This window comes from Typha latifolia, chromosome 1 (assembly GCF_019914945.1).
Source record: "Typha latifolia isolate L0001 chromosome 1, TyphaL0001v2, whole genome shotgun sequence".
Classification (NCBI taxonomy): Eukaryota; Viridiplantae; Streptophyta; class Magnoliopsida; order Poales; family Typhaceae; genus Typha; species Typha latifolia.
This window is the reverse complement of record NC_133086.1, coordinates 20,423,266-20,446,689: the sequence shown is the minus strand read 5'-3', so window position 1 is coordinate 20,446,689 and position 23,424 is coordinate 20,423,266. Positions and strand designations below refer to the sequence as shown.

The 23,424-nt window shown below is 37.7% G+C and overlaps 4 protein-coding genes and 1 long non-coding RNA gene across 11 annotated transcripts; 3 read left to right on the top strand and 2 right to left on the bottom strand.

Annotated features, from left to right (window-relative positions):
* Nucleotides 1-330: 330 nt before the first annotated feature.
* On the top strand, nucleotides 331-2,909 carry LOC140782406 (purine permease 3-like). The gene is made up of 2 exons (XM_073128945.1): nucleotides 331-1,208; nucleotides 2,337-2,909. Exons 1-2 carry the CDS (start codon nucleotides 450-452, stop codon nucleotides 2,691-2,693), a joined length of 1,116 nt encoding a protein of 371 aa, XP_072985046.1. The 5' UTR covers nucleotides 331-449; the 3' UTR covers nucleotides 2,694-2,909.
* Nucleotides 2,910-3,892: 983 nt separating this feature from the next.
* LOC140794344 (purine permease 3-like) lies at nucleotides 3,893-6,078 on the top strand. The gene is made up of 2 exons (XM_073146361.1): nucleotides 3,893-4,694; nucleotides 5,331-6,078. Exons 1-2 carry the CDS (start codon nucleotides 3,939-3,941, stop codon nucleotides 5,640-5,642), a joined length of 1,068 nt encoding a protein of 355 aa, XP_073002462.1. The 5' UTR covers nucleotides 3,893-3,938; the 3' UTR covers nucleotides 5,643-6,078.
* LOC140794318 (chaperone protein dnaJ 1, mitochondrial) lies at nucleotides 5,184-18,159 on the bottom strand. 7 transcript variants are annotated; one of them, XR_012110119.1, is made up of 21 exons: nucleotides 17,907-18,159; nucleotides 17,703-17,814; nucleotides 16,331-16,420; nucleotides 16,142-16,233; nucleotides 15,641-15,724; nucleotides 15,511-15,549; nucleotides 15,096-15,239; nucleotides 14,970-15,011; nucleotides 14,789-14,876; nucleotides 13,914-13,978; nucleotides 13,743-13,805; nucleotides 13,550-13,622; nucleotides 12,651-12,742; nucleotides 11,598-11,669; nucleotides 10,735-10,791; nucleotides 10,438-10,486; nucleotides 10,284-10,353; nucleotides 9,639-9,728; nucleotides 6,989-7,067; nucleotides 6,817-6,869; nucleotides 5,184-6,023 (listed from the first exon to the last, which is right to left on the bottom strand). XR_012110119.1 is itself a non-coding variant. In XM_073146323.1 (21 exons), exons 1-21 carry the CDS (start codon nucleotides 17,964-17,966, stop codon nucleotides 6,011-6,013), a joined length of 1,491 nt encoding a protein of 496 aa, XP_073002424.1. In that variant the 5' UTR covers nucleotides 17,967-18,159; the 3' UTR covers nucleotides 5,184-6,010. The 7 variants fall into 7 exon arrangements, 4 of the variants coding, with proteins under 4 accessions (XP_073002424.1, XP_073002415.1, XP_073002432.1 ...); XM_073146323.1 differs by having other exon boundaries at nucleotides 6,989-7,031; XM_073146314.1 differs by lacking the exon at nucleotides 5,184-6,023 and adding an exon at nucleotides 6,510-6,732 and having other exon boundaries at nucleotides 6,989-7,031.
* Nucleotides 18,160-18,652: 493 nt separating this feature from the next.
* LOC140799325 (uncharacterized) lies at nucleotides 18,653-19,554 on the top strand. Its single transcript, XR_012110982.1, has 2 exons — nucleotides 18,653-18,998; nucleotides 19,085-19,554. It is a non-coding gene; the product is annotated as an uncharacterized lncRNA (long non-coding RNA).
* A 2,536-nt stretch (nucleotides 19,555-22,090) lies between these two features.
* On the bottom strand, nucleotides 22,091-23,186 carry LOC140780388 (glutathione transferase GST 23-like). The gene is made up of 2 exons (XM_073125901.1): nucleotides 22,744-23,186; nucleotides 22,091-22,640 (listed from the first exon to the last, which is right to left on the bottom strand). Exons 1-2 carry the CDS (start codon nucleotides 23,059-23,061, stop codon nucleotides 22,284-22,286), a joined length of 675 nt encoding a protein of 224 aa, XP_072982002.1. The 5' UTR covers nucleotides 23,062-23,186; the 3' UTR covers nucleotides 22,091-22,283.
* Between the last annotated feature and the right edge of the window lie 238 nt (nucleotides 23,187-23,424).

Genomic DNA, 23,424 nt, shown 5'->3' with positions numbered 1-23,424 from the left:
TGTTTAATGTAATTATTAAAAAATATTAGTTTTTTTTATGTATTCATTCTAGAGTCTATGGTTTTTAATTTATGTATATATATATACATAAAAAAAATTAGAATACTATTTATACGTTAAAAAGGTACTAAAATTGTGTTTAAAAAAATGTTTGCCAAACTCAAAATAGTCGACCAAAGTTAAGCTATACTTGCATTTTAATCCCTGCCACTTAGAAAATCCTACACATTAGTACCTTAGGCAGCGTATAATATTCTTGTTTAACCTTATTCGCCCAATTAATTATCCTCAATAAGACGGAGTCAACTCAACTAAGTGAAACAATGACTACCACAACTTCTTCATTGGCCACCCTACCTTCGCCGGTGTTTCAATCTAAGTCCGACTTCTCTCTCTCTCTCTCTCTCTCTCTCTCTCTCTCTCTCTCTCTCTCCATATCTAAGACCGCCATGGAAGTAGAAGGCCAAGAAAACTATCACCATAACCAAGGCCACATGGGTCCAGCCCTAAAGCGCACCCTCGTCGTCCTCAACTGCCTCCTGATGACCCTCGGCAACACCGGCGGTCCCCTCCTCCTCCGCCTCTACTTCCTCCAAGGCGGCCACCGCATCTGGCTCTCCGGCTTCCTCGAGACCGCCGGCTTCCCCATCCTCCTCCTCCCCCTCCTACTCTCCTATCTCCACCGCCTCCGAACTCAAACCCAAAACCCGAACCAGACCGAGAAACCCAACCTCATCTCCCTCACCCCTCGCCTCTTCGTCGCCTGCGCGCTCATCGGCCTCCTCACCGGCCTCGACGACTTCATCTACGCCTACGGCCTCGCCTTTCTCCCTGTCTCCACCTCCGCCATCCTCATCTCCTCGCAGCTCGCCTTCACCGCCTTATTCGCCTTTCTCCTCGTCCGCCAGCGCTTCACCCCCTTCTCTGTCAATGCCGTCGCCTTGCTCGTCGTCGGTGCCATCGTCCTCGGCCTCCATGCTGGGTCAGATCGGCCGGAGGGGGTCACCAGGGGGGAGTACTACAGGGGGTTCTTCTTGACCCTCGGGGCAGCGGCTTTGTACGGGCTGGTGCTGCCATTGGTGGAGTTGACCTACAGGAAGGCAAAGCAGGCGATCACGTACACGTTGGTCATGGAGATGCAGCTCGTCATGGGGTTCTTCGCCACCGTCTTTTGTGTCGTGGGGATGCTCGTCAATAAAGACTTCCAGGTTATTTCTTTAATAATTTATGAGTACGTCTAAGTAGCTATAGACCCAAAAGTGAGATCATTAGTCTCAATCTATCCTCGTAAAATATCTTCACAGAAATTCGACTACGTCCAGTGAGAGATCGAATTCCAACCTCATGCTTATTGTTCAGATTAAATTAATTTTTTTCATAGGTTAATTTATTATGAATATTTTTAGTCGCGGAATAGTTTCCTCCATTCCGTGGTTTAAAAGGGATCCGGAATTAGGAATTCGTATTGGAGCTTGCACATTTAATACTAGTTATCAATGATCGCAACCTCCATGGACTCATTTAGCCTTTAAAGTACGTGTAAGAGCTCCCTGACTAGATAAAGAACCCACTAAAGCTTCTACTATAAATGCATGGTATCTGAACGCTAAGTAATATAGCATGATTAGGCAACCTTGTGGAACAAGGTAAAGGGAGTTTGAAATTGAACGGGATCCGATACTCTAAGCAAGAGGTGATTTAAAGTAATTGATTCCATTTATTCATGTATATCTAGGACAAATTAAGTAGGGTTTTGTGAATTTGAGTTGAACTTTCATAAACGAAAAGTACATCTTCTGAATTGGTGTTTTGAGTTTTTTAAAGTAGTTTAGCTATAGTCTTGTAGGCATATCGTCAAAAGGGAGAGAGAGTCTATATAGTTTAATCTATTTTTTTAATAAAAATATGAAATCTTTCTGAACCTTCCAACTTTTATGTTTCTTCCAAAAAAAATGATTTTTTTATCCGGTATTAAGAAAAAAAAAAAACTTCCTTTAATATTTATGCTAGAATGATCAAATAAAAATTATCTATTTTTTCTTGGACGCTAATCTGCTGCATCAGATTCTAACTTTTGCAGCACTTACTTGCTATGCCTTGTCTTTTCTTCTCAAGACGGTCGTACTCCCTATTGAAAGGGATAGGCATCAAACAAGTGGGTTGGCCGGCCAAGATTATTATGCCAATCCCATGTACTAATAACTATTAGAACTTCTTTAGATATTACTGGCACACGTTCTCTCATATATCTTTTTTCTTTGAGGCCTCTCAGTTCATGTAATTATATTAGTGTCTAAAATGCAATTGTGCACATATTGGACATTTTCAATTGGTAGGCCATCCAAGGTGAGGCAGCGAATAACAAACACGGTGAGGCCCAGTACTACGCGGTGCTCGTTTGGGCTGCAATCTTTTGGCAATTATTCTTCTTGGGCACGGTTGGTGTCATCTTCTGCGTCAATACATTGCTCGCCGGAATCATCATTTCAGTGTTCATCCCCGTCGTCGAAATCTTGGCCGTCATCTTCTTCGGAGAGAAGTTTACTAGTGAAAAGGGAGTAGCTCTTGTGCTGTCACTCTGGGGTCTGGCTTCCTACTCTTATGGCGAATATAAGGAGAACAAGGAGAAGAAGTTAGAGAAAGAGAAGAAGGAGATGGAAGCAACGCTACGAGCTCAGATTACTACTGTTTGACTCAAGACAAGAGTACTTTTGTTTGTCTTTAATTCGGTTGTTATGAATGCAAAAATTAGTGTACCGATCTGGAGTTCACCCAGCCCCAGTTCGGAATTTTCGATCAGCAAGTTGTTCAGTTCAGGTAAGAAATATTAATATTTTTATAGTGTTATTGTAAAATAAATAAATAATTTTGTGAGTGGATATCCATAAGACAACTTTTTATTATTATAACTAATCGTTAGTTATTTAATTAGTATATTTTAATCTTTTAACTACTATAACTAATGCTTAATTATTTAACTGCTAACATATTTTAGTTTGTATTTTTTTTATTTTTTATAAATAGAAGATGGTGCTATTACTTTAAATAATTTTAAAATTTTAGTACTTACTATTATAATTAACTTTTGATTAAATCAATATTTAATTTTATGAGTTGTACTGTGATGATTTTGTATTCTAACGTACTGACTTTATAATTTCTAATAGCAACAAAGGAACAACAAATTTATTAAAAAATAAATAAATTTATCTTTGCCTAACAGTTACGAGAGGTATATTCGTCTCCACTTTTCAGTTATCCAACTGTTCATTCTTCTTTAATATCATTTATTTTCTCAAAGTCTTTCAGCTTCTGTCTCGTAACATTTGGCCTTATGTAGGCACTTACGACGCATGGGACTACTAATCTTTAGTGCATCTTAAATAGATATATTAATTTATCTTTAGCAAATAAGGGATCAATTTATATCACAATCCTTGGTATTGCCATACTGAGATCTTAGTCCATTTTGTTTACGTCTAGAATTCAATTACTCGAAGATAATTTCTATTCCAGCACTCCTTTACAATGAGTTGGAACAAATTTTTTTTTTTTTTTTTTTTTTTGCCCCTTCTTTTCTTATACTCCCCCCTTCCTCGGTGCTTGCCGAGCACAATTTAGCTAATTGCGAGTTAAAAGAGCGGTAGATTGCATTGAGAGACTCGGTCTTGGGATCAACCCAAAAGAACGGATTTCTAGCTATAAAAGTCTCGTCAATCATTAAACTAGTTTCCAATCAAAGAAAAATATCTGCGTACTAGTTGCATCAGAAAATCAAACTAGCAAATATATAATTAATCTTGGAAAAGACTAGCAACAGACACACCATGCGTCAGGCTCATTGAGCAGTACTAATCCTCTATTTAAGTGAAGGTTGCTCAAGACCACCATCATCTCCTTCCTTTCTGGAAAGCTAACGCAATTCACACTAAAAATCCATGGAAGTAGAATCCCAACAACTTCCACAACCCAACAATGAGGTCAAAAGGTCCAAACTCCTAGGAAGAAGATCCCTCCTAGTACTAAACTTCATCATCATGGTTATCGGCACCGCCGGAAGTCCTCTAATCCTCCGCCTCTACTTCATCAAAGGCGGCAAACGCATATGGCTTTCGAGCTGGCTACAAGCAGGTGGATGGCCACTCATCCTCGTCCCACTCACCATCTCCTACGCTCACCGCCGCAGCTGCCAAGAGATAACCACCAATCTATACCACATGACGCCTTCTCTTTTCCTTTCTTGCGTAGTCATCGGCCTCCTCACCGGTCTCGACGACTTCTTCTACGCCTATGGCATCTCCTACCTCCCCGTCTCGACTTCTTCGATCCTCATCTCGAGCCAGCTCGCGTTCACGGCTTTGTTTTCTCTCCTGTTAGTGAAGCAACGGTTCACCGCCGCCTCGGTGAACGCGGTGGTGCTGCTGATCGTCGGGGCAGCGATTTTGGGTATAAACTCAAGCGGAGATAGGCCCGACGGAGAGTCCAAGGGAAAGTATTACGTAGGGTTTTGGATGACGCTTGGGGCGGCGGCTTTGTATGGGTTGGTGTTGCCGTTGGTGGAGTTGAGCCAGAAGAGCTATGCCAGGGTCAAGCAAGAGGTCACTTATACGTTGGTGATGGAGATGCAGTTGGTCATGGGGTTCTTTGGCACCGCTTTTAGCACTGTTGGGATGCTTGTAAACAAGGATTTCCTAGTGAGTACACTCTTATCATCTTATTCTAATTCTTTTACAGCTCATCTTCCATACCCGCTATTTTCAATCAGGAATTTGGCACAGAGGTTAATTTCTAACGATTCTTTTATTTAAGGATATACTTGAGATTTCCTCTCTTCCCCTTTTCTTATCAAATATATATATATATATAATTTAGATCAATCAATCATTAGAATACTAATTTGTGTTCTTGCCATCTCGTGGGACGATGAGCCTTATCCACCTCGGTGGGGAGTGGGGACCATTATCGTTCCTATACGTTGCTTCTCCTACGATTGCTCTTTTCTAATATTAAAAGCAATCTTGACTCAAGCGTGTACTTGTTTGTCCAACGTAGAGCCAAGGATTACTCTTCCTAGTCCTCCAAAACTTTTAACATATCCTACTCGTAGATGAGATCATCTAGCACTAAGTCCGCAAAGCATGCTGACTGAAAGTCCTCGACATCAACATCATCCAAATCAAGGGTTATCTAAATCCTCTTTGTTAATTTGATATCCATAAAAGAAAGTTAAATCAAAACAGATACAGCCCAATCTATCGCTTTCAGAATCAGAGGAGCCTAAATCCTAATGGATTTCAAATGACGCGTCCATAACCACCTTGATCTTGCAGGCCATCCCAAGAGAAGCCGCGGAGTTCGGACTTGGCCAATTTGGCTACTACATGGTGTTGCTTGCTTCTGCTGTCTTGTTCCAATGCTTCTTCTTGGGGACAGTAGGTGCCATTTTCTACGGCTCGGCTCTACTCGCCGGAGTCATCTTGGCCGTCCTCATCCCGGTGACCGAGGTCCTTGCTGTCGTCTTCTTCGACGAGCCCTTCAATGGCAGCAAAGGCGTAGCACTCGGTCTGTCACTCTGGGGCTTTGCTTCATACTTTTACGGGGAATTCAAGTCCAAGTCCAAGAAGACTGAAACCGATGCATAGGACACAGTTTCATTTGCTTGCTTCGAGGTGAATAAATGCTGAGCAAACGTAAAGTAGTATCACTTGTAAACTTTGACTTCAATCACATGATGCCTCATCGATCCATGCACGCGCGTCAGCCTCCGTCGTCAAAGATAAGTGCAAACGACTGCATGAAATCGCCAAAGTAGTCGGCAATCATGCAAGTTCATCTGTCTGTGTACGGCTTCATACTTATCTACTGCGAAAATCAGACGTTCAAGAGACGGATGCCGGATGTATGTTGTGCATTGGTCTACCAACGGCTTAGATGGCTAGAGCGGTTTCCCTTTGTTTCTTTGACAAGCACAAGCTACCCCATCGGAGTATTAGCTCATTGTTTGGCAGCTTTACCCGTTCAACCTAGGAGAAAACGATTAAATTTTTTTTATAGAAGCACGTAAAAATATTTCAAGCACATCACTGGCTTTCCACTGGTTCAAAACAAACTCTTTCATTTTTTTTTTCAGAGAAAACAAACAAAGAGTTTTGTATATGATCTACAAAATAATTAGATCTATAACAAATACAAAAGCAAAAGCAGCAACATAATCATGTATAAAATTTTATTCTGCAATATCTAATTATACATCGGAAATCATTATGACGATCCCGATTGTCCACTTCTGATGCAGCAGTCCATAAATAACATCTAATAATTGCATGATACGTATGGACACGTAAAATGTAATATTTCAGCACCTGTTGCAATGCTGTGATGAGGAACATTATTCCAAGAAAATAATAGATGATTCCACGGATCAAAAATAAAAATGAGAAATAATAATCTAAAAAAATTGGCGACTTTTTTACAGGAGGGAACAAAAACCTTATCGAGCACAGGAAAAATTAAGTGCTAAGGATGACATGCTGGCAACCTTTAACCGGATCTTGACATTCACATATGGAGAAATGCTAAAAAAAAGATGATGAGAAAAGCCTATACATTTTCCCCATATGCCTAATGTGTTATACATTGTAAAGCTTGTGGGCAATGCATATATTCATTTGTCACTCATGCAAATCAAAGAATTTCGAGGGGCAGTGAAGCAGACGAGCATGGCTCCCCCCACTGCAAAGGAGCTATTTTCTGCATCAAAATAATATCGTACTGACTATTTTGTTCCATACCCAGAGAGGAAATGATCTATAGTACCCTGGAAGTTCAGTGATGGAACAGCCTCTTGTGCCACTTGGATGGAGTGTTGCCTGCACGGTTATGGCTATCCTCGTTAGGCACCTCGTGCTCGTCAGTCACCCTTGCGGCAGCATTAGCTCACACTTCTGCTCAGTAGCAAATGAATAAATAGAAGGAATGCAATGCCAACCATGAACTTAGGACCAGTTAGGCGGTAGATGATTTGCTGCCACCTGTAAGTTCAACCAGTACATAGCTGCTGGTAAAGCCTGTTACGCATTTCCAAAATCTTCATTACATTGAGATAGAACATATCATATCATCGACATGAACTACAGAATGCTATCAACAGTTTGAATTATAACTGAACCATAGAATCAACTATTCACTTAATGACACTATATCTAATACTATTTGTGTGTTGTATAACATGACCACCGTACTCGAAGCATTTCATTCTTAAAAGGTAATTGAAATGGTGAAATATAAGATTAATGGATTAAATAGTTCCAACATAAAACTTAGTCAGATATCAGAACGATATTTGAAGAGAACAACAATTGTGATTACCAACGATGTGTACAAAATACAGGTTTATACAGCGAACCTAGTTGCAATATCTTACGTAGTTAATGAGAAGCAATAGACACATTACCAGCAACAAAAGTACTTTTATGATGTACAATCCAAAGAATGAGGGGGGAAAAAAACAAGAGCGATTATCTGGTTCAACAAGCCAAGTTTTCATGAGCTATGGATGTTGCAATTACTAAAACATAGTATTAGTACTTTTATGTATGCAAAGACCATCAATTATGCTGTAGTAGGATGCACCCCTAGGAATTCAACGTACAGTATATTACAGCACTTCTACAACTTTCTTCAATATTCGATGCATACAGTTCCAAAACATATTGATACAGATATTGGCATCTACCATCAAGCACATGTTAAGGCTGGCAGTCCACTGGAGATGCAAAGCATTAACCACTTTCTTATGGAACAATTGAGCAATGAGATATTCATCAAAACTGATGCTCATAAGCAATTAATCATTTATTATTTATCCCCTGCATATTAAGCTAAAATGCAGTTAGTTTTGCACTTGATTACTTCAACTGTTATCATTACAAAGATCAATTCTATCGAGCTAAATGAATAATTTGGTAGAATCTACAATGTGACTTATCAAGTTTGAAACACATCAGTGGTTGTGAAAAGGTTTTAAAAATGCAAATACACATAACCACTGGTGCAGGGCTATCATACTAGACATCTGTCATATCTATACAAAATTTCGAAACTCGATACCGGGATCGGAATCGGCCGCATCGACCGCTTATAACCGATCAGAATATTTTATAATTATATAAATTTCTAAATGTTATTTAAAAATACAGAAAAATTTAGAAAAAATGATTAAAAAAATAAAAAATGCTGACATGTGAAGCCTTAAAAAATTAAAACATATATTAACTTACTTAAAAATCAAAACTTTGATGAATACTGAATTGACTTTCGTAAAAAATAAAATCCTCCCTTCCTCCTCCCCTCTCCCCTTCTCTTACTGCCACAAGGCAATTTTTTTTTATGATTTTAATTTTTTTTCTTATTTCTCTCACTTCACTTCCCCTCTCTCTTCTTCCCTCTCCTTACTGCAGCAGCCCACAACCCTTTTTTTCCTCCATTTCTTCTCTCCTTCCTCTTCCCCTCTCTTTTTCTCCCTCTTCCTCCCTCTGCCTCACTGCCGCAGCCCACCTCCCTCTCTCTCTCCTTCCTTTTCTCTCTTTTTTCCTCTATCTCTTCCTCCTTGTCAATGTTACTGTAGCAGAAAAAAAAATCTGCTGCAGTAACAGTGACAGACTCAGAGCAACAGAGGGAGGAAGAGAGTATGGAGGAGGTTCGTCGGAAGTCGTCGGAAGTCGTCGGAAGAAAGAGATACAAGAAATAAAAAGAAAACAAAAAATAAAATAAAAACTCACCTGAGGTTGTAGGAGGTCAAGATAGTCGGAGCACGTCGCCGGACGTCGAGGTCATTGGAGATCTGCTTGATCTTCGGTGGATTAGGTAGGAGAGAGAGAGAGAGAGAGAGAGAGAGAGAGAGAGAGCAAAGACAAAAAAGACTGAATACGAGTCAGATCTGACCCGTATCCAACCACCCTCACCTGTATAGGGTGGGATCAGCCGTGATCCCGACCCGATATGGATCGGATATCCGGCTGAAACCAGTCTGTTGACTAGTTTTGACTATGGCCAATCCCGATTCGTTTCGATCGATCCGAATCAGGATCAGTCGAAACTGCATTCCATGCTTCTACAGTATTGCCTCATTAGCTACAAAAAGTTCATACCTATACAAGTATAAACAATTGTAACCTAAAGCACCAAATAACATAAACAGCTTACAAAGTAAACACCATGAACCAGTCGTTGATACCCTCAACTAAAATAATCCAGCTGTAAACAAAACAGAATTTCATAAGCAATAAATTACTACAAAATTATGTGGATTTTACTTGGCAGAAATGAGTCAGAAGAGGGAGTCCTCTCCATTTCAGAAGAACTGGACATGTAGTCCAATCTAAACCCAGCCATCCACCAATGTGGGCCTCACAAGCTGGCCTGAACCCCAACCCATCAAATCAACACCCTAACCCTGTCATCCACCCAAAAAGAGGGAGAAAAAAAGAATCCCAAAAAAAAACACACAAAAGAGGACAATATCCTCTTCTCAGGAGCAGAATCCAGCACAGTAACTATTAATCAAGTTAAAGAAAGTAAAATCAGCAATATCTTCTTGAAGACTACATATTTTAGATGTAAATTATCAATCAACCTACCAGTTCTCTTCAGAGGATCTGTTACTTTCTTGCATTGATTCTTCCACAGCAAATTCTTCCAACAATGTTCGCTGGCGTTCAGTAACTGACCTAAAGAATATGAAGAGCATATCAATGCTTATCACTAAACCAAGAGGAAAAAAAGGCAATATGCAGATATAAAGATGATCCAAGGATCAGAGTCCAACAATCAAAACTAACTTTACAGGGACAAAAATCTAATGGTTGAATATAAAAAAGGAGTAACACTCAAAAATCAAAATATAATCTTTGTTCACTGCAGAAAGTACAACTAGCAAATGTACTTCATGGCCTATTTTGTTAGGAAGAACGTACACTTCTCTGCACATTAACAACCTCGCTTCGAGGAAATAGCTTCACCTTGCAGCATGCCCAACACTCTTAAAATATATCATCATAGCATTTAGAAATTTGGATTGAACTTCCACAAATCAAACACAAGAGCATCATAAATGATTTAACTACAACATAGAAAATGAACTAGGACTACTTTTGTAAACTAAGACCATGCAGTATGCAAGTCTAAAATAAACTGTGTTGTGATGCAATTGCAGCTCTGCTAGTAGACTTTAACAAACTTAACGGTGAAAAAGTAGCTTCTCAGTAAAGGTAGAAAAAGCTTACGAAGGAAAATGGACACGGAACCGCAAATATTGATCCCCATGATCTGCTAGTCCAACATGCTTTGGTAATCCTGACAGTTATACAATCTTCCTTGATCCATGCACATTTCTTAAAAGTAAAATAGACAAACCAATTCATATTCATGTGTTTATACCTCTACCCCTTAGAACCAAGAGTTGCCCTGGCTGGACTCCTTTTGGTATCTGTAACAAACAGAAAAAAGAAGGCAATGAATAAAATTGTTACTCAAAATTATCCAAAGGCACATCAATCGCTTGCCAGCTCATAAAAAGAGAAGCTTGACGAGTGTAAATTCATATAAATTACAGAGAAAACAAATAATCTTCAACATTAACACTAGATAGACAAATAACGCTAAATCACAATGCATGAAAAAGGAGATACTGGATCAAGAAGATATTTAAGTATGATGGCAAGTCTATTTTGATACCTTCACTTGAGTTTTCCCATTTAAAGTTGGGACTTCAATGGTACCACCAAGAATAGCCTATGGAATTCACCAGAAGAAATTTAAATTTGAAGAATAACAGGCAAGTAGAATATGACTGGTAATGAAGGTTTCTCATGGTGTCAAAATTAAATAATAACTATTTGTGAAAAAGTTGAAGCTGTGAAGAAAATAAATAATAACTATTTGTGCAAAAATTGGAAGTATGCCAGTATAATCTACTCTGACAAACAAAAGTTTTGACACAACATCTCATGTAAGTTTGATATAAAGATCTGAATTAATTTTACTATCTAAACCCTAAATATGTCTGAATGTGAAATCAATGGAAACAGAAGGCAGCTCAAAGTCCCTAGATTACTTAGAGGTACATTTGTTAGACTATCTCAAGCCCTGTCCTACCTGCATGATCTCACAGTTACATTCAACCTGGTCTGATTTAACTCTAGAACTTAGTCAGTAGTCAGGAAATAAAGATTCTAATCTAAATTTTCCTGTGTCAAGGGCTCATGCTTGTTGTCCTAGCAACTCGGTTTCTCCTTTCAAAGTTTTCCATTAATCTCTCCTCCTTGAATATATGTTTCCATGATTAATAAGAGACTGGAGCCCACAATGTAATCAACAGGGCTGAGGCACAGAACGTACAATGAGACTAAATTTGAAAAGTTCAACATAAACAAAATTACCATAGAGACCTCCTAGTCAGTATGTGAATCAAAAAAGATTCACCAGATTTGGTATTTAAACAATCTCAGTTCATGAGAGGAGCTAGATATGCAATTTTAGAAATAATACAGTGGAACAAGACAAATATTTGTCTAAAATATTAGATAATGTGATATTGCCTGTGTAAAGCTTATACGGGTATCCACGTAAACGTCAGAGCCCTCTCGAAGGAAAACGGGATCCTTGGCAACCTACAATGTCCAAAATTGTAGGACAAAAGGAGAACATCACAAGCTGAATAATCAAATAATGTCAAAGAAAACATTCAATAAGAAACAATTTACATAAGAAGGCCAAGTAACCAAGAAAACATTCAACAAGAAACATTTACATAAGAAGGCCAAGTGGGCAACATGTTGGCCTTCTAAACCAAGATTATCTACAATGGTGAGAAATCAACAGTAAATTATTAAGTTCTAACAAATGAGTTTTTACACATCTTAATTTGTCCCTATGGCAACTGTCCAATACTATTCCAGGGCAATCATGTCTTCCCCACTACTACCCCATAACTACCCAGAATTTGACAGTTCTTGTCTACTTGAAAAAAGATATCTTCTTACATGTTGAACTGAAGGATGTGTATTAGAAATACAAGAATGATCTTAAACCAGTTGAAAAACTCTTCTCTCTGGGGATAAATTCTATAAAAAAAGAAATCTATGCAGAGAAGCGTCTTATCCTCACAAAATCTAGCCACCAGCATGATGCATCAGTTCCGAGAGTTCCCATATTAAACAAAGGGAAATTAGTCTTCATTCAAAGATTCAAACTTTAACCTTCCTATTGCATTAAGTTTGGTTTCTGTATCAAAAATCTATTTAGAGATATCTATAATATTATGACAATATAATGATATATATTTAGATCTTTGATGAACTGAATATGTTAATACTTAATATTAGCATAAGAAATAAGGAGTTCATTGCTTCCAATTTTGACTCCAAGATATACAATGATATTGATGAAGTTTCCTAAAATTGTAATGAAGGTGACAAGAAAAGCAAACAAGATACTTCAGAAAACTTTGTAATCAACATGCGTGACAGGTCCCAAAAAATGGACTAAGATGATAGAGTACAAGGGTAATTAGACTATCAAGGTAACTTGACTAGGTAACAAGGCCAGATTTCAAATTATCAACATGTGATTGAACATGGAAAAGTTGCCACCTGCAGCTTAATGTATAAATTTCCAGGAGGAACAGCATGGCCCCCTTGGTTTCCACCCTTCTGCACACGAATGGTATCCCCAGAATCAACTCCTATGTTAAGCAAAATGAATATTGAGAAACATATCCAAAAAGAATCACAGCGGAAGAAATAGAGTAGGTAATACAGAAAATACATCAACTGAAATAAGCAGATGATGTGAATGAAAATCTTAATCGCTATAACGGAATGAACCTTAAATCTTTCAGCAGTCATTTATCTTAGTCTTCTCCCAAGTAAATGGGCTTAGGTATAGCATAACCTCAAACAGAGAAGAATCTGTTCTTATTGATCATTTATAGGAAAGCTCAGTATTGCAAACATATATTATGGATAGAGACCAGCAAGAATATAAGGCTATAAATATTAACAAGACATGAGGCTCCAAAGCCATGCTAAAGAACTATAGGATATGGACTGTCATAGTTCTTTAAGGCCCTCACTTCCTACTATAAGAGCTAGTAGTGAAAGATCGTACTAAATCAAGAACGCAAGACATCTTTAGGATGTGTAGGGCCTGTAGGCCATCACATTATGTGATAAAAAATTGTAATCACGAGACCACCAGTGGAAAAGAAAGTAGACCAAAAGTGAATATCAACAAAGGCAACAAAGGCTTAAGAAGGTTTGCTTCCATTGGAGAAGCAGCATATAAAAGACTGACCAGAGTGATAGATGAACGGAGAAGCAGCATATAAGGCCTGTAAGCATTGCAAAAGAAACTTTGCAGAAATGCGAGAAACAAAGCTCTGTTATCAATGAAAGAGCTAATATTGGAATGCTGTAGAGACATTTCACAATGGAATGCATCTCCAATGGAAGCAAGATAGCAGAGTTTATGACACAATTTCAATTCTCACCTGCCGGAATCGAGACTTCAACATTCTTCACATCATCAACCACTCCAGACCCTTTGCACACTAGGCAGTAATCCTGTATGTATAAGAAGGTTAATTCTGATAAACAGAGAATAATATAACCAATTAAACAAAGAAACTAACAAAGTTTCCATATCCAAATAGAATAAGCTATTTTAATTGTGGTGACTTCAACCTTAATTATTTTTCCAGACCCTTTGCAAGAATTACAGATGGAGGTGAAGGGGAACACTGTGACCTGAATAAAAAAAATTAAATAAAATTGAGCACGTGTTGAAAGAGCATACGTTTTTACAATCATTGGAGGTCAACCAAAAAAATCCTTCTAGAAAATAAGGAAACTCACTCTTCCGATGCCCTTACAAGTAGGGCATCTAGATGGCTTTGCATTGACTGAGTGTCCTCTTCCATCTGATGAAAAATATAGGCCACAAAATGATCAAACTATGAAAAGAAAATAAACAGAGATAACTACATTTTCAGCACTCTCCAAAAGAGCTTTCTTTGGGTTTTACATTCCTTCGTTCTAATCACAGCAACAACTAATGCAAAGATGATTCTCATGATTTCATGCTCTCCACAGTGCAATTTACTGGTTCACAATTCGCTAATATATTCATTCTTACTCTTACTTTCTTAACCATAAAGCACACTCTCTGCATGTTAGTTTGTCCAAATGCTCAAAAGGTAATTTCAAATGCTTAAGCCCCTTGATTATAGATTCCACCTCATCTTTACCACTTATCCAAGAGAATATATTGCTAGCAGAAGAAGAGTATTACATCCTACCATGAATATCATACTAAGGGGACAGGATAGTAAGCAATTTCAGTCACCTCATCAGCAGTATCATACTTGCAGATAGTCAAGATGATGCATAACATTTAGCTGCGGTTAAATCTTGGGTTATATGGAGACAGAAAGGACAGCATGAATCAAATTCCATATTAATTTTCTTTGCCTACTGAAGATATTTACTGAGTAGTAGTTCTATCCGTTTACAGCCTATTTCTCAAGTAGATACCTTTCCAATTGACACAATGATATCAAAGAAAAAATATATATAAAACGATAAGCTTAAAAACTAGAATTCCGTGCTACCTAGGATATTTTCATGTGAATTAAAAAAAAACCTGTGAGATAATATTTAATAAAGCACAACCAGACTAGTTGTTTTGATTCTGCAGCCAAAGCAGTACAAACAATAAAGTGTACACTCACAGCATGAATCACAAAGAACCTTTGCATTGAAAACCACTTCCTTTACGCAACCTTTAGCTGCCTCAGAAAAAGAAAGATTCAGCTCCACCTATAAAAGTACACCAATAGACTAGATATTTCAAAGACTGATGCATGGAAGAATCCACAAATAAATGGTAAGGTCTAAAAAGAGTAGCTAAACCTCTATATCATCTACATATATGTCTCTACCATCTTCAAAGACCTGAAACATCAACAAATAATCCTAAGACTTCTTATGAACATCAATTGAGCAAATAATTCCACAGCAAAGAGAAAAAAAAACCACCTCAGAGAATATCTTATAAAATGAATTAGAGAAAGGATCTTGATTGGAGTTGTGGAATCTTGAGAAAGGATCTTGATAGCTTTTGTGGAACCCACCTGCATCATTTGCAGCATATCTCACTTCCTCTGCTCCTTTAGAGATTTCCTTTATATCACCATAAAAATCTGAAGTGAATAAGTTGCCTAGAAAATTAGGCTAATTTTTAAATCAACAACAAGAATAATAACTTGCATCTACTCATCAAGACAGCTTGCAAAAGTTGAGGATTGCGATACGCATATTAATAAAATGTTAACATAAGAAACCATAGATCTGGACTAGAGAAAAAGATAGGTGACATGAGCAGTCGGGGGAAGAAAAAATCAATTAGATAAAGACAAAAGGTTGCAGCTTCCATCAAATAAGCATCAATTACCCTGTCATATTCTGCTCTCTTCTCAGGATCTCCCAGTATCTGGTAAACAACTTTCACCAGAATAAAGAAAATATTAATTCTAATTTAGACACCAAAATTGTACAAAACATAAAGGTTTAGATGCACTAGCCTCATATGCTTCTCTTATCTCCTGGAACTTTCTCTTTGCTGCTGGATTATTTTTATTTGTATCTGGGTGGTACTTCTTTGCAAGCTGCACAAATAGTACAGGTAAATACAGGAACTGATGTAAAGCTCAGAGGTTAAACTGATAAAAAGAACTGTATATAAGAAGACATAAGAAGACTAATCTTGTGCTAATGAAGATTGACATACTTCTAGAATGAACATATTAAGATGCAGGATTCAAAATTACAGTGCAGATCAATGATTTGTTTCAGGCTACTTGTTAAAATGGCAACTAAGAGTCTCAAAAAGTGAAATACTTGAATCTGCAAAAGTTCCTGTATATGATAATTTAGAAAATTTAAGTAATGGACAATGTGCTAAAGACTAAAATGGAGAGCCAAATAAGAAGTCATGTGAGACGAAATACATAAATGCAATAGAAATTAATATTGCATTCTTAGCATTGTGTAGATTAGTCTCAACTCTCAAACAAGCTACTCACAGAACGAAAAGCCTTTTTGACATCATCCCGGGTAGCATCTTTAGAGACACCAAGAATCTCATAATAGTCCTTTTCTATTGCATAACGCAGACCTGAAACCAACATATAACGAGGAGATGACAGTCATAGTTCAACTGAACCTACAAAAATATATAGTGGAAAATTTTGCAATAAAAAAACAAAAGTAACCTGTAGCATGGAAGAGCCGGTTTGGCAAAAATTCATTTGATCCAAATCTGTTACAATGTCTTTCAGCAGCATTCAGACAATATTTATGCACTGAGAAAAAATAGAATCATTGATCAATCACAAGATACTGCAGATCAAGCAAATGAATGAGAAATAATGGCCTAGATCAAGTAAATGGATGGAAACTAATGTCCTATCTTAGGATATCAAAGTAATACCAACTTAATATGGACTATCAAAGCCAGCAACAAGTATGAAGAAACACATAAATTGGAACTCTTAAAATAGCAAACAGTTACATATTAAAGCTAAAAGACATGCAACCATGGAATCAACACTACGTCACAAAGAACTATATAGTTTATATTCCTCACAATCAATAATAAACAATAAATGTGAAAAGTCAAAATATTACCTTGCAAGAAACCCTCAAAAGGCGACCAAGTTTTCTTTAACAAGACAAGGTCAAGAACAGGATTTATGTATAGTTGTATACAACCACAAAAGGTTTTTCAAAAAAAACAGAAAAGGTTTAATGAGATAAGAAATACATAAAAGTCATTCTTAAGTGATCATAGCCAGCATGGCATGCAGCACTTGTCCCCAAACTGTATCTCCTTATGTGCATCAGTGCCCATCGCTGATGTCTAGGTGACAGGTAACCTTGCGGAGCTAAAGTTCTTTCTCCTTTTTCCTTTTCGGTAATGTCTCTAAGATTACAGTTGATTTTCTTTTTCAAGATTATTGATAGCCTAGCAAAGAAATATGAGCCAAAAGAGAGTTCTTTATGTGAGTGGGATACCGTAAGATTGAGGCTGCATATTTCAGCAGAAGTATTATTTTTCCTAGACCTATGTTTTACCTGTTTTGGTAGGTTTTCAAGATCTAAGCTGGTTTCCTACCAAAATAAACTATATCCACCAATTCTAGGCATATAGCCTTATGCCCTAAGCCCTAAGCCTATCACAAGCACTTTTAGAACCCCGTAGTGAAAATAATGTGGGATTGGTGAGACTTCAAAAGTACTTGCTTCTCTCTGTACTTAATATAAACAACACGAACTACTGATTAGACGGCTAAACCTTCAAACTAGCAACATTATAAAAGAAAAATATTAAAACTTCTTCGGATAAGTCAACAAAATAGAATGTAGGTTTCATTTGAGAAGAGATAAAATACTGACAATATGGTGAGAACAAGAACTCACAACAGGCCCATAAATAGCATAGAACAATAGCTAATTACAATGTCTTCTTGCAGATTCATAAAGAATAGTCATAAGCAGTATGTTATTCTCACAATTGAGGAAGTCATTACGGTCAGGAAAGACATCAGAATTACCAGCATGGACTAAATGAATAAAAAAATTTACGTGGAGATAGGTGAGAAATAGCTCTGATAAACGGCGAAACCCCTTCCTTCCTCGCCCCGAGACGATCCAATGATAATCCAACTGACAGAGATAACCATGGATGACCACGAGGCTGCAAGAGAGGAAAGAACGAAGAATTTCTTGAATCTTTTTCTTCCAAAGACCAATGTAAAAGAAGAGAAAAGGTAGAGATTCCAAATATACCTTGCTCGAGTGCAGATAAATCGCTCTTGGAGCAAACCTTAGGCAGTCAAATCGGCCCATCGGCGGCGAACGGCAGCAACCGATCACCACCGCAGCTTATCGGCATGTAATCGCGTAAGATTAAAGAGACAAGACATTAGACGGCGATGGAACCCTACTCCGTGCCAGTCGAAGGTAAAGGAAACGAAGGTTCGAATCGGCGGTCTTCTCCGCTGAAGCCGAGCAAGAAAGTGAGATGCCGCTCTTGATTCTTGAACCGGGGAAGAAAATAAAAGGAAGAGGTTACTGGAGCAGGTTTATATCGGATCGGATTCACTGAATAGATAGGATCCGCTCCTTGTTGGGCCTGTTAAATATCAATCCATGAGTCTCACCATTGGTGAGAGCTATATACTTGGGTGATGACAAATATTTCTAGAAATTTATACATAATTCTCACAACGTTCTTTTCTAAAAACTGAATTTATTTATATTTACCCTTGTATGAATTATTTAAAATAATTGTAAAGCTATCTAATATTATCTTGATACCATAGTATTCCCGGTAAAAGATTAGTGATTTTTTAAAATAATTTTATGTCCTACACTTTTTAAAAAGAAGAATATCAGTGGTAATTATGAAAAAAAAAAACCGATATTTTTAGCATGTCTATTTATCTATTGAGATCGGAATCCAGATGGATTTGAAAGTCCAACTTAATTTCTGCCAGAGTACATGGTAAAATAGTAGCAATTGACCAGGAAAAGTCACAAGCAAGCAGTCCCAATCACTTGTAGCAAATAACATCCAAAGTGGTCCTCAATAGAAACTTCCCATCCTTTCTTGCTCCTCTGCAACTCTGTAACCAAAGTCTTGAGAAAGATATGGGAGAAGAGGGAGTGAAAAACTATGGCAATAAACTAAGCCCTTTCGTCCCCGTTTGAAACGCATCACGTATGACTACGTGAGCGAGGACTTGAAGAACTTCCACAAGAAGGTTCCAGATTGTCGAGTACGTCGACGAGGCGTGGAAGGAACACCACCCTCTCATGCCATCGGATCCATATGAAAAGTCCATTGCTCGTTTCCGGGCTAACTTTGCTGAAGAAATTGTCACATCTTTGTGCTTTAATTTCTTGGCTTTCAGTGAACTTATGGTAAATATCAAGACTAATTCTATATGTTTTCTAATCTGCAGTGCTTGCTTGGGAGTTTTGATGTGTTCTCCAGGGTCGGAGAGGAGCAACTCAAGGCAGTGAAAGAGATGCAGGAGAACCTTAAAGCTCTGGAGCAATACCTCCAGGGGAAGAAGTTCTTTGGCGGATAAGTGAAAGGTACGGTTGACATTGTTACTGGGTGGATCCCAACTTGGCTTGGAACGATTGAAGAAATCATTGGCATCACAGTGACTGAGGAGGATGTACTGCCATTGATAAGTCAATGGAAAATGGATATCCTAAATGAGGATTTGATCAAATAAACTATGCCCCGTATGGAAAAGGACATGGCACATAAATATTACAAATAGTGTGCTCTATGCTGCAACTGCTCAAATGTTTCTATATTTCTTCATTGAATTTGTATGTTGTGATGAGATCTGCGTCGTAAATCCTTTGCCAGAGCTTTATTGCTGGATAATAACATTTTCATTTTCCATACTAGTTAGCTTCACTTGGGGAGAACAGGGCAATAATTTAATGCGAGTTGTTTTCAGAAAATGATAGGATATTTTTTGCCTGCTCAGCTTGTCAAAGAACAGAGGAAGCCCCATATGTCACCATCTTAGGTGTAATATATGATTAAGTGTTGCAAAGTTCATCCATATCTATTTCATATCTTGCGAAGAAGGTGTCAATTTTAAAATGTGGGACTTTCATGTAGTATACGTCAGAAAAGGAAAGCGTAAACGATTGACAAGTGAGGAACTCCATGGGTTGGAACTTGGAAGAGAAGACTGGAGTTAACTAGGAAGTGTGATTAATCTAGTTTTCCATCCCCTGTCTAATTTCCATATATAACAGGGGTTTTGGTTGCCTAAATTAAAGTTTTAAATCTTCTCGCCTCAAAATTGCATTGTTGTGAATAAGTTTATCCTAAATGAGCCACTAAAGCTCTGTTGGCCTAAAGATTGTTAGAAAAGAGGCTCCTTTCTTACGTTCTAATCTTAGGTTGGTGTCTAGTCTAGTTTGAGCCTAGCTGAATCTTTTCTCGTCCCAGTTGTGTTCTAACTTTTGACCACATATATCCATCCATCATGCTGCCTCTCTGAATTGTCTCTAGTCTTGGATATATTGACGTAAGTGATAAGCAAGCCTTTGTCCAAAAAATTCAAGATGGATTTGGAAGTCCAAACTTACTCCCCAGGAAACCATGTTCATTGAGTCACTTGTGAGTGTTGCAACCTTGACCGAGGCATTTTTCCACTCCGACAAAGAAAGAATCACAATCTATACTTTTGATCAATAACATATAGCTAGCCATCATTCTATGTAGGCAAATGACGCAGGAAATTTGCGGACTCATTCAAACATCCTAAATTATATTCAAATTGAGTGAATTTAACTTTTATAGAATTTACGTCACGTTTATTTTTCAAAGCCCTAGTTAAAGTTATGTTAAGAATTATTATAAAATTAGAGCTTTATCCTGTTAGAATTATTTGAGATTATGTTTTTATTTTTCAGATTGGTAAATGTAGATGGAAACTATAAATATGTACTAGATATAATTTTTATTGAATAAATATTTTCTTTCCTACATTGTGATTGAGGTGAGACCTCTTTTAACTTTCAGAGATTGAAAGTGAAGTTTTAGTGATAAGCCAAACTCTTGAATTGATGAAACACTGTCTATCTATCGAGTATGTGTTTTGGAAGTACGTTAAACTCTTATATTGGAGAGATGTCATTCGTTTATCTTATTTCATCCTTAAAGATATTCATCGGATGATCCCTTTGAATTGCGCAGCAAATCAACTCTAGCTTTGTATATAAATGATCATGCAATCATCAACCAGATGCAGTTCTTTGCAACCTAACTCATGAGAAAGAAGACTAGAGAAGAGAGTGATACTGTATGAGCTCTCTCTCTCTCTCTCTCTCTCTCTCTCTCTCTCTCTCTCTCTCTCTCTCTCTCCTTACAGTTTTTTTGCTTGGTAGTTATGGTGTGCTGACCAAGCGGGGGCGGGGGAGGAAAAACTTAAGGTTGTGTAAGAGCTGCGAGAGAGCTTTACGAACTTTGCAACAATGCTTCCGGGGGAAGTACTTTGGAGGAGAAATGATAGGTATGGTGGACATCGTTGCTTGTTGGAATCCTATTTGGCTAGCGATGGATGAAATCGTCGTCGGCATCACCATGGTTGATATAAACGAAGAGTAGATAAACAACTTGTGCCCCCCTTAGGAATAGATTACAGCACATATGCGAGCTACAATGAAGAATGTGTTGTCTTCTGTACCAACGATACAGTGGATAATATAATATGAACTTTATGTTGGTGATAATCATATGATTTTAAAAATAACAAAAAATTTCATCCAATAAAAGAAATTAAATAAAAAATTTACATGCTACATAGAAAAATTTTGTATAGTCAAGTCTAGTATTAAACAATATTTCCTTAAGACTAATCTATCCTCCATCGATAGCTTTTGAAATAGTGGACGTCAGTCTTTTATAATTCAACGACTGCCTTGCATTCGAAAGTAAGCTGCTATCTAAATTACTTATCTTAGTAAAATCGTAAGTACTTTTTCTCTCAAATGTAAACATAATACTAAAAAAGAATGAACAATATTTTATGAAAAAATGATGCAAATAATTAGAATTCGGTCATGAAAAGATGCATCATTCCATATTTGAATCGATTAATCATTTTGATATTATGGGATGCCTCACTTCGAGTTTAATCAACTAATTGACGAATTTAATCTGGAGAGATGCACTACTCCATATTCAACCTGACCCGACTCAAATTAGACCAGATCTTGTATCAAGTAAAAACTAATTTTAGACTTAACCCACGTGAGCAAACTGAACTAAGCACGTGTATGAATTGATTTGCATAAATATTTTTACCTATAAAATTAGTACCCTTTTTAGGGCTCAAAGTCTATGAGAAGATTTACACTTATATACCGTGTTAATTTTTATTTACTTTCTCTTCATGAATTTAAATAAGTGAATATATAACACTAAAGTACTCTTTAAGCTCTTTAAATTTTACTATTAATTTATTATTAAGAGGATCTGACTTAAATCTGACTCAAAGTTAAAAAAAAAAATTATATTCAAATACATAATATTTTCGGCACTTTATTCAGATTTTAAATGTACCTGCTTAAATTCAAGAACTGCCCTCTCATCTTTATCCGTTTCCAGTCTTATCAAACTTTGTCTCATGGTTGTCCCGAGAATAACTTTTCACGTCGAGCCCTGTTCAGTTCGTAGACCTTATCTTTAGGAGGCAAAGACTTCTTCACCATTTCAACATCTAGGAATCTTTGGAACCAAGCATTCATCAAAGGTAAGTCCTCGCCATTCACAATATCAATACCAGCTATCTCCTCGACGATTCGGACCCAAAACGGAAACCAACCGACGACAACGTCCAAATATCCTATTGTTTCTCCTCCAAAGAACTTCTTCCCCTCGAGGGCCTTCTCCAGAGACTTTAAGCTTTCCTTAGTCTCTTGTAAAGCCTTCATCTGTGCCTCCCCTGTTGTGAAATAAACAGCGAAGAACGCAGGTAGACACTGCAGCCAGAATAAATAAATTTATGTTTCTGTACATAATTCTAACTGAAACTTAAGTACTATGCAAGACGAGAGGTCATAATAATTATTTTAATGCCCATACCTTATCCTCTGCATACTTGGCCCAGAAGCGAGCCTGAGCCCTCTCATAGGGATCCTTGGGCATGATGGGATACCCATCCTTCCACGTCTCGTCGACGTACTCAACGATCACCAGCGACTCCGCCAGCTCCTTGCCGTCGTGGACGAGCACCGGGACCTTCTTGGTCACCGGGTTGTACCGCAGGAGCTCCTCGCTCTTGTTCGACAAGTCCTCGTTCACGTACTCGTACTCGACTCCTTTGAGCTTGAGAGCCCATTCCACCCTTAAGGCAAATGGGCTAGCCCACATGCCAAATAGCTTCACTCCTTTTGCTGCCATTGTTGCACCTCTCTCTTCTCTCTTATTTGATGTGGGGTTAACTCCCACTCGGCAACTATTTATTAGAATAAGAGGAGTTGCGGATCAATGTTTCATAGCTATTAGGTAAATTAGATTATAGTAACGAAGTTCGACTAAAGCTTGGAAAATTTCCCGATGCAAGTTTGGGGCAGATATTGAGAGGTTCGCTGTCTGGTGAGGGTACTCGTGCATGCCTATCGGCTCGCTGACGTCATTCATTACGCAGAAGTCTCTTATTCCACAAACAAAACGACCGAAACTTCCCTATACTCTTCCTTTCTCTTCTCTTGTTTCACTAGATCATTATAAATACTCCTTTAAATAGCCCTTAACAAAGAAAAA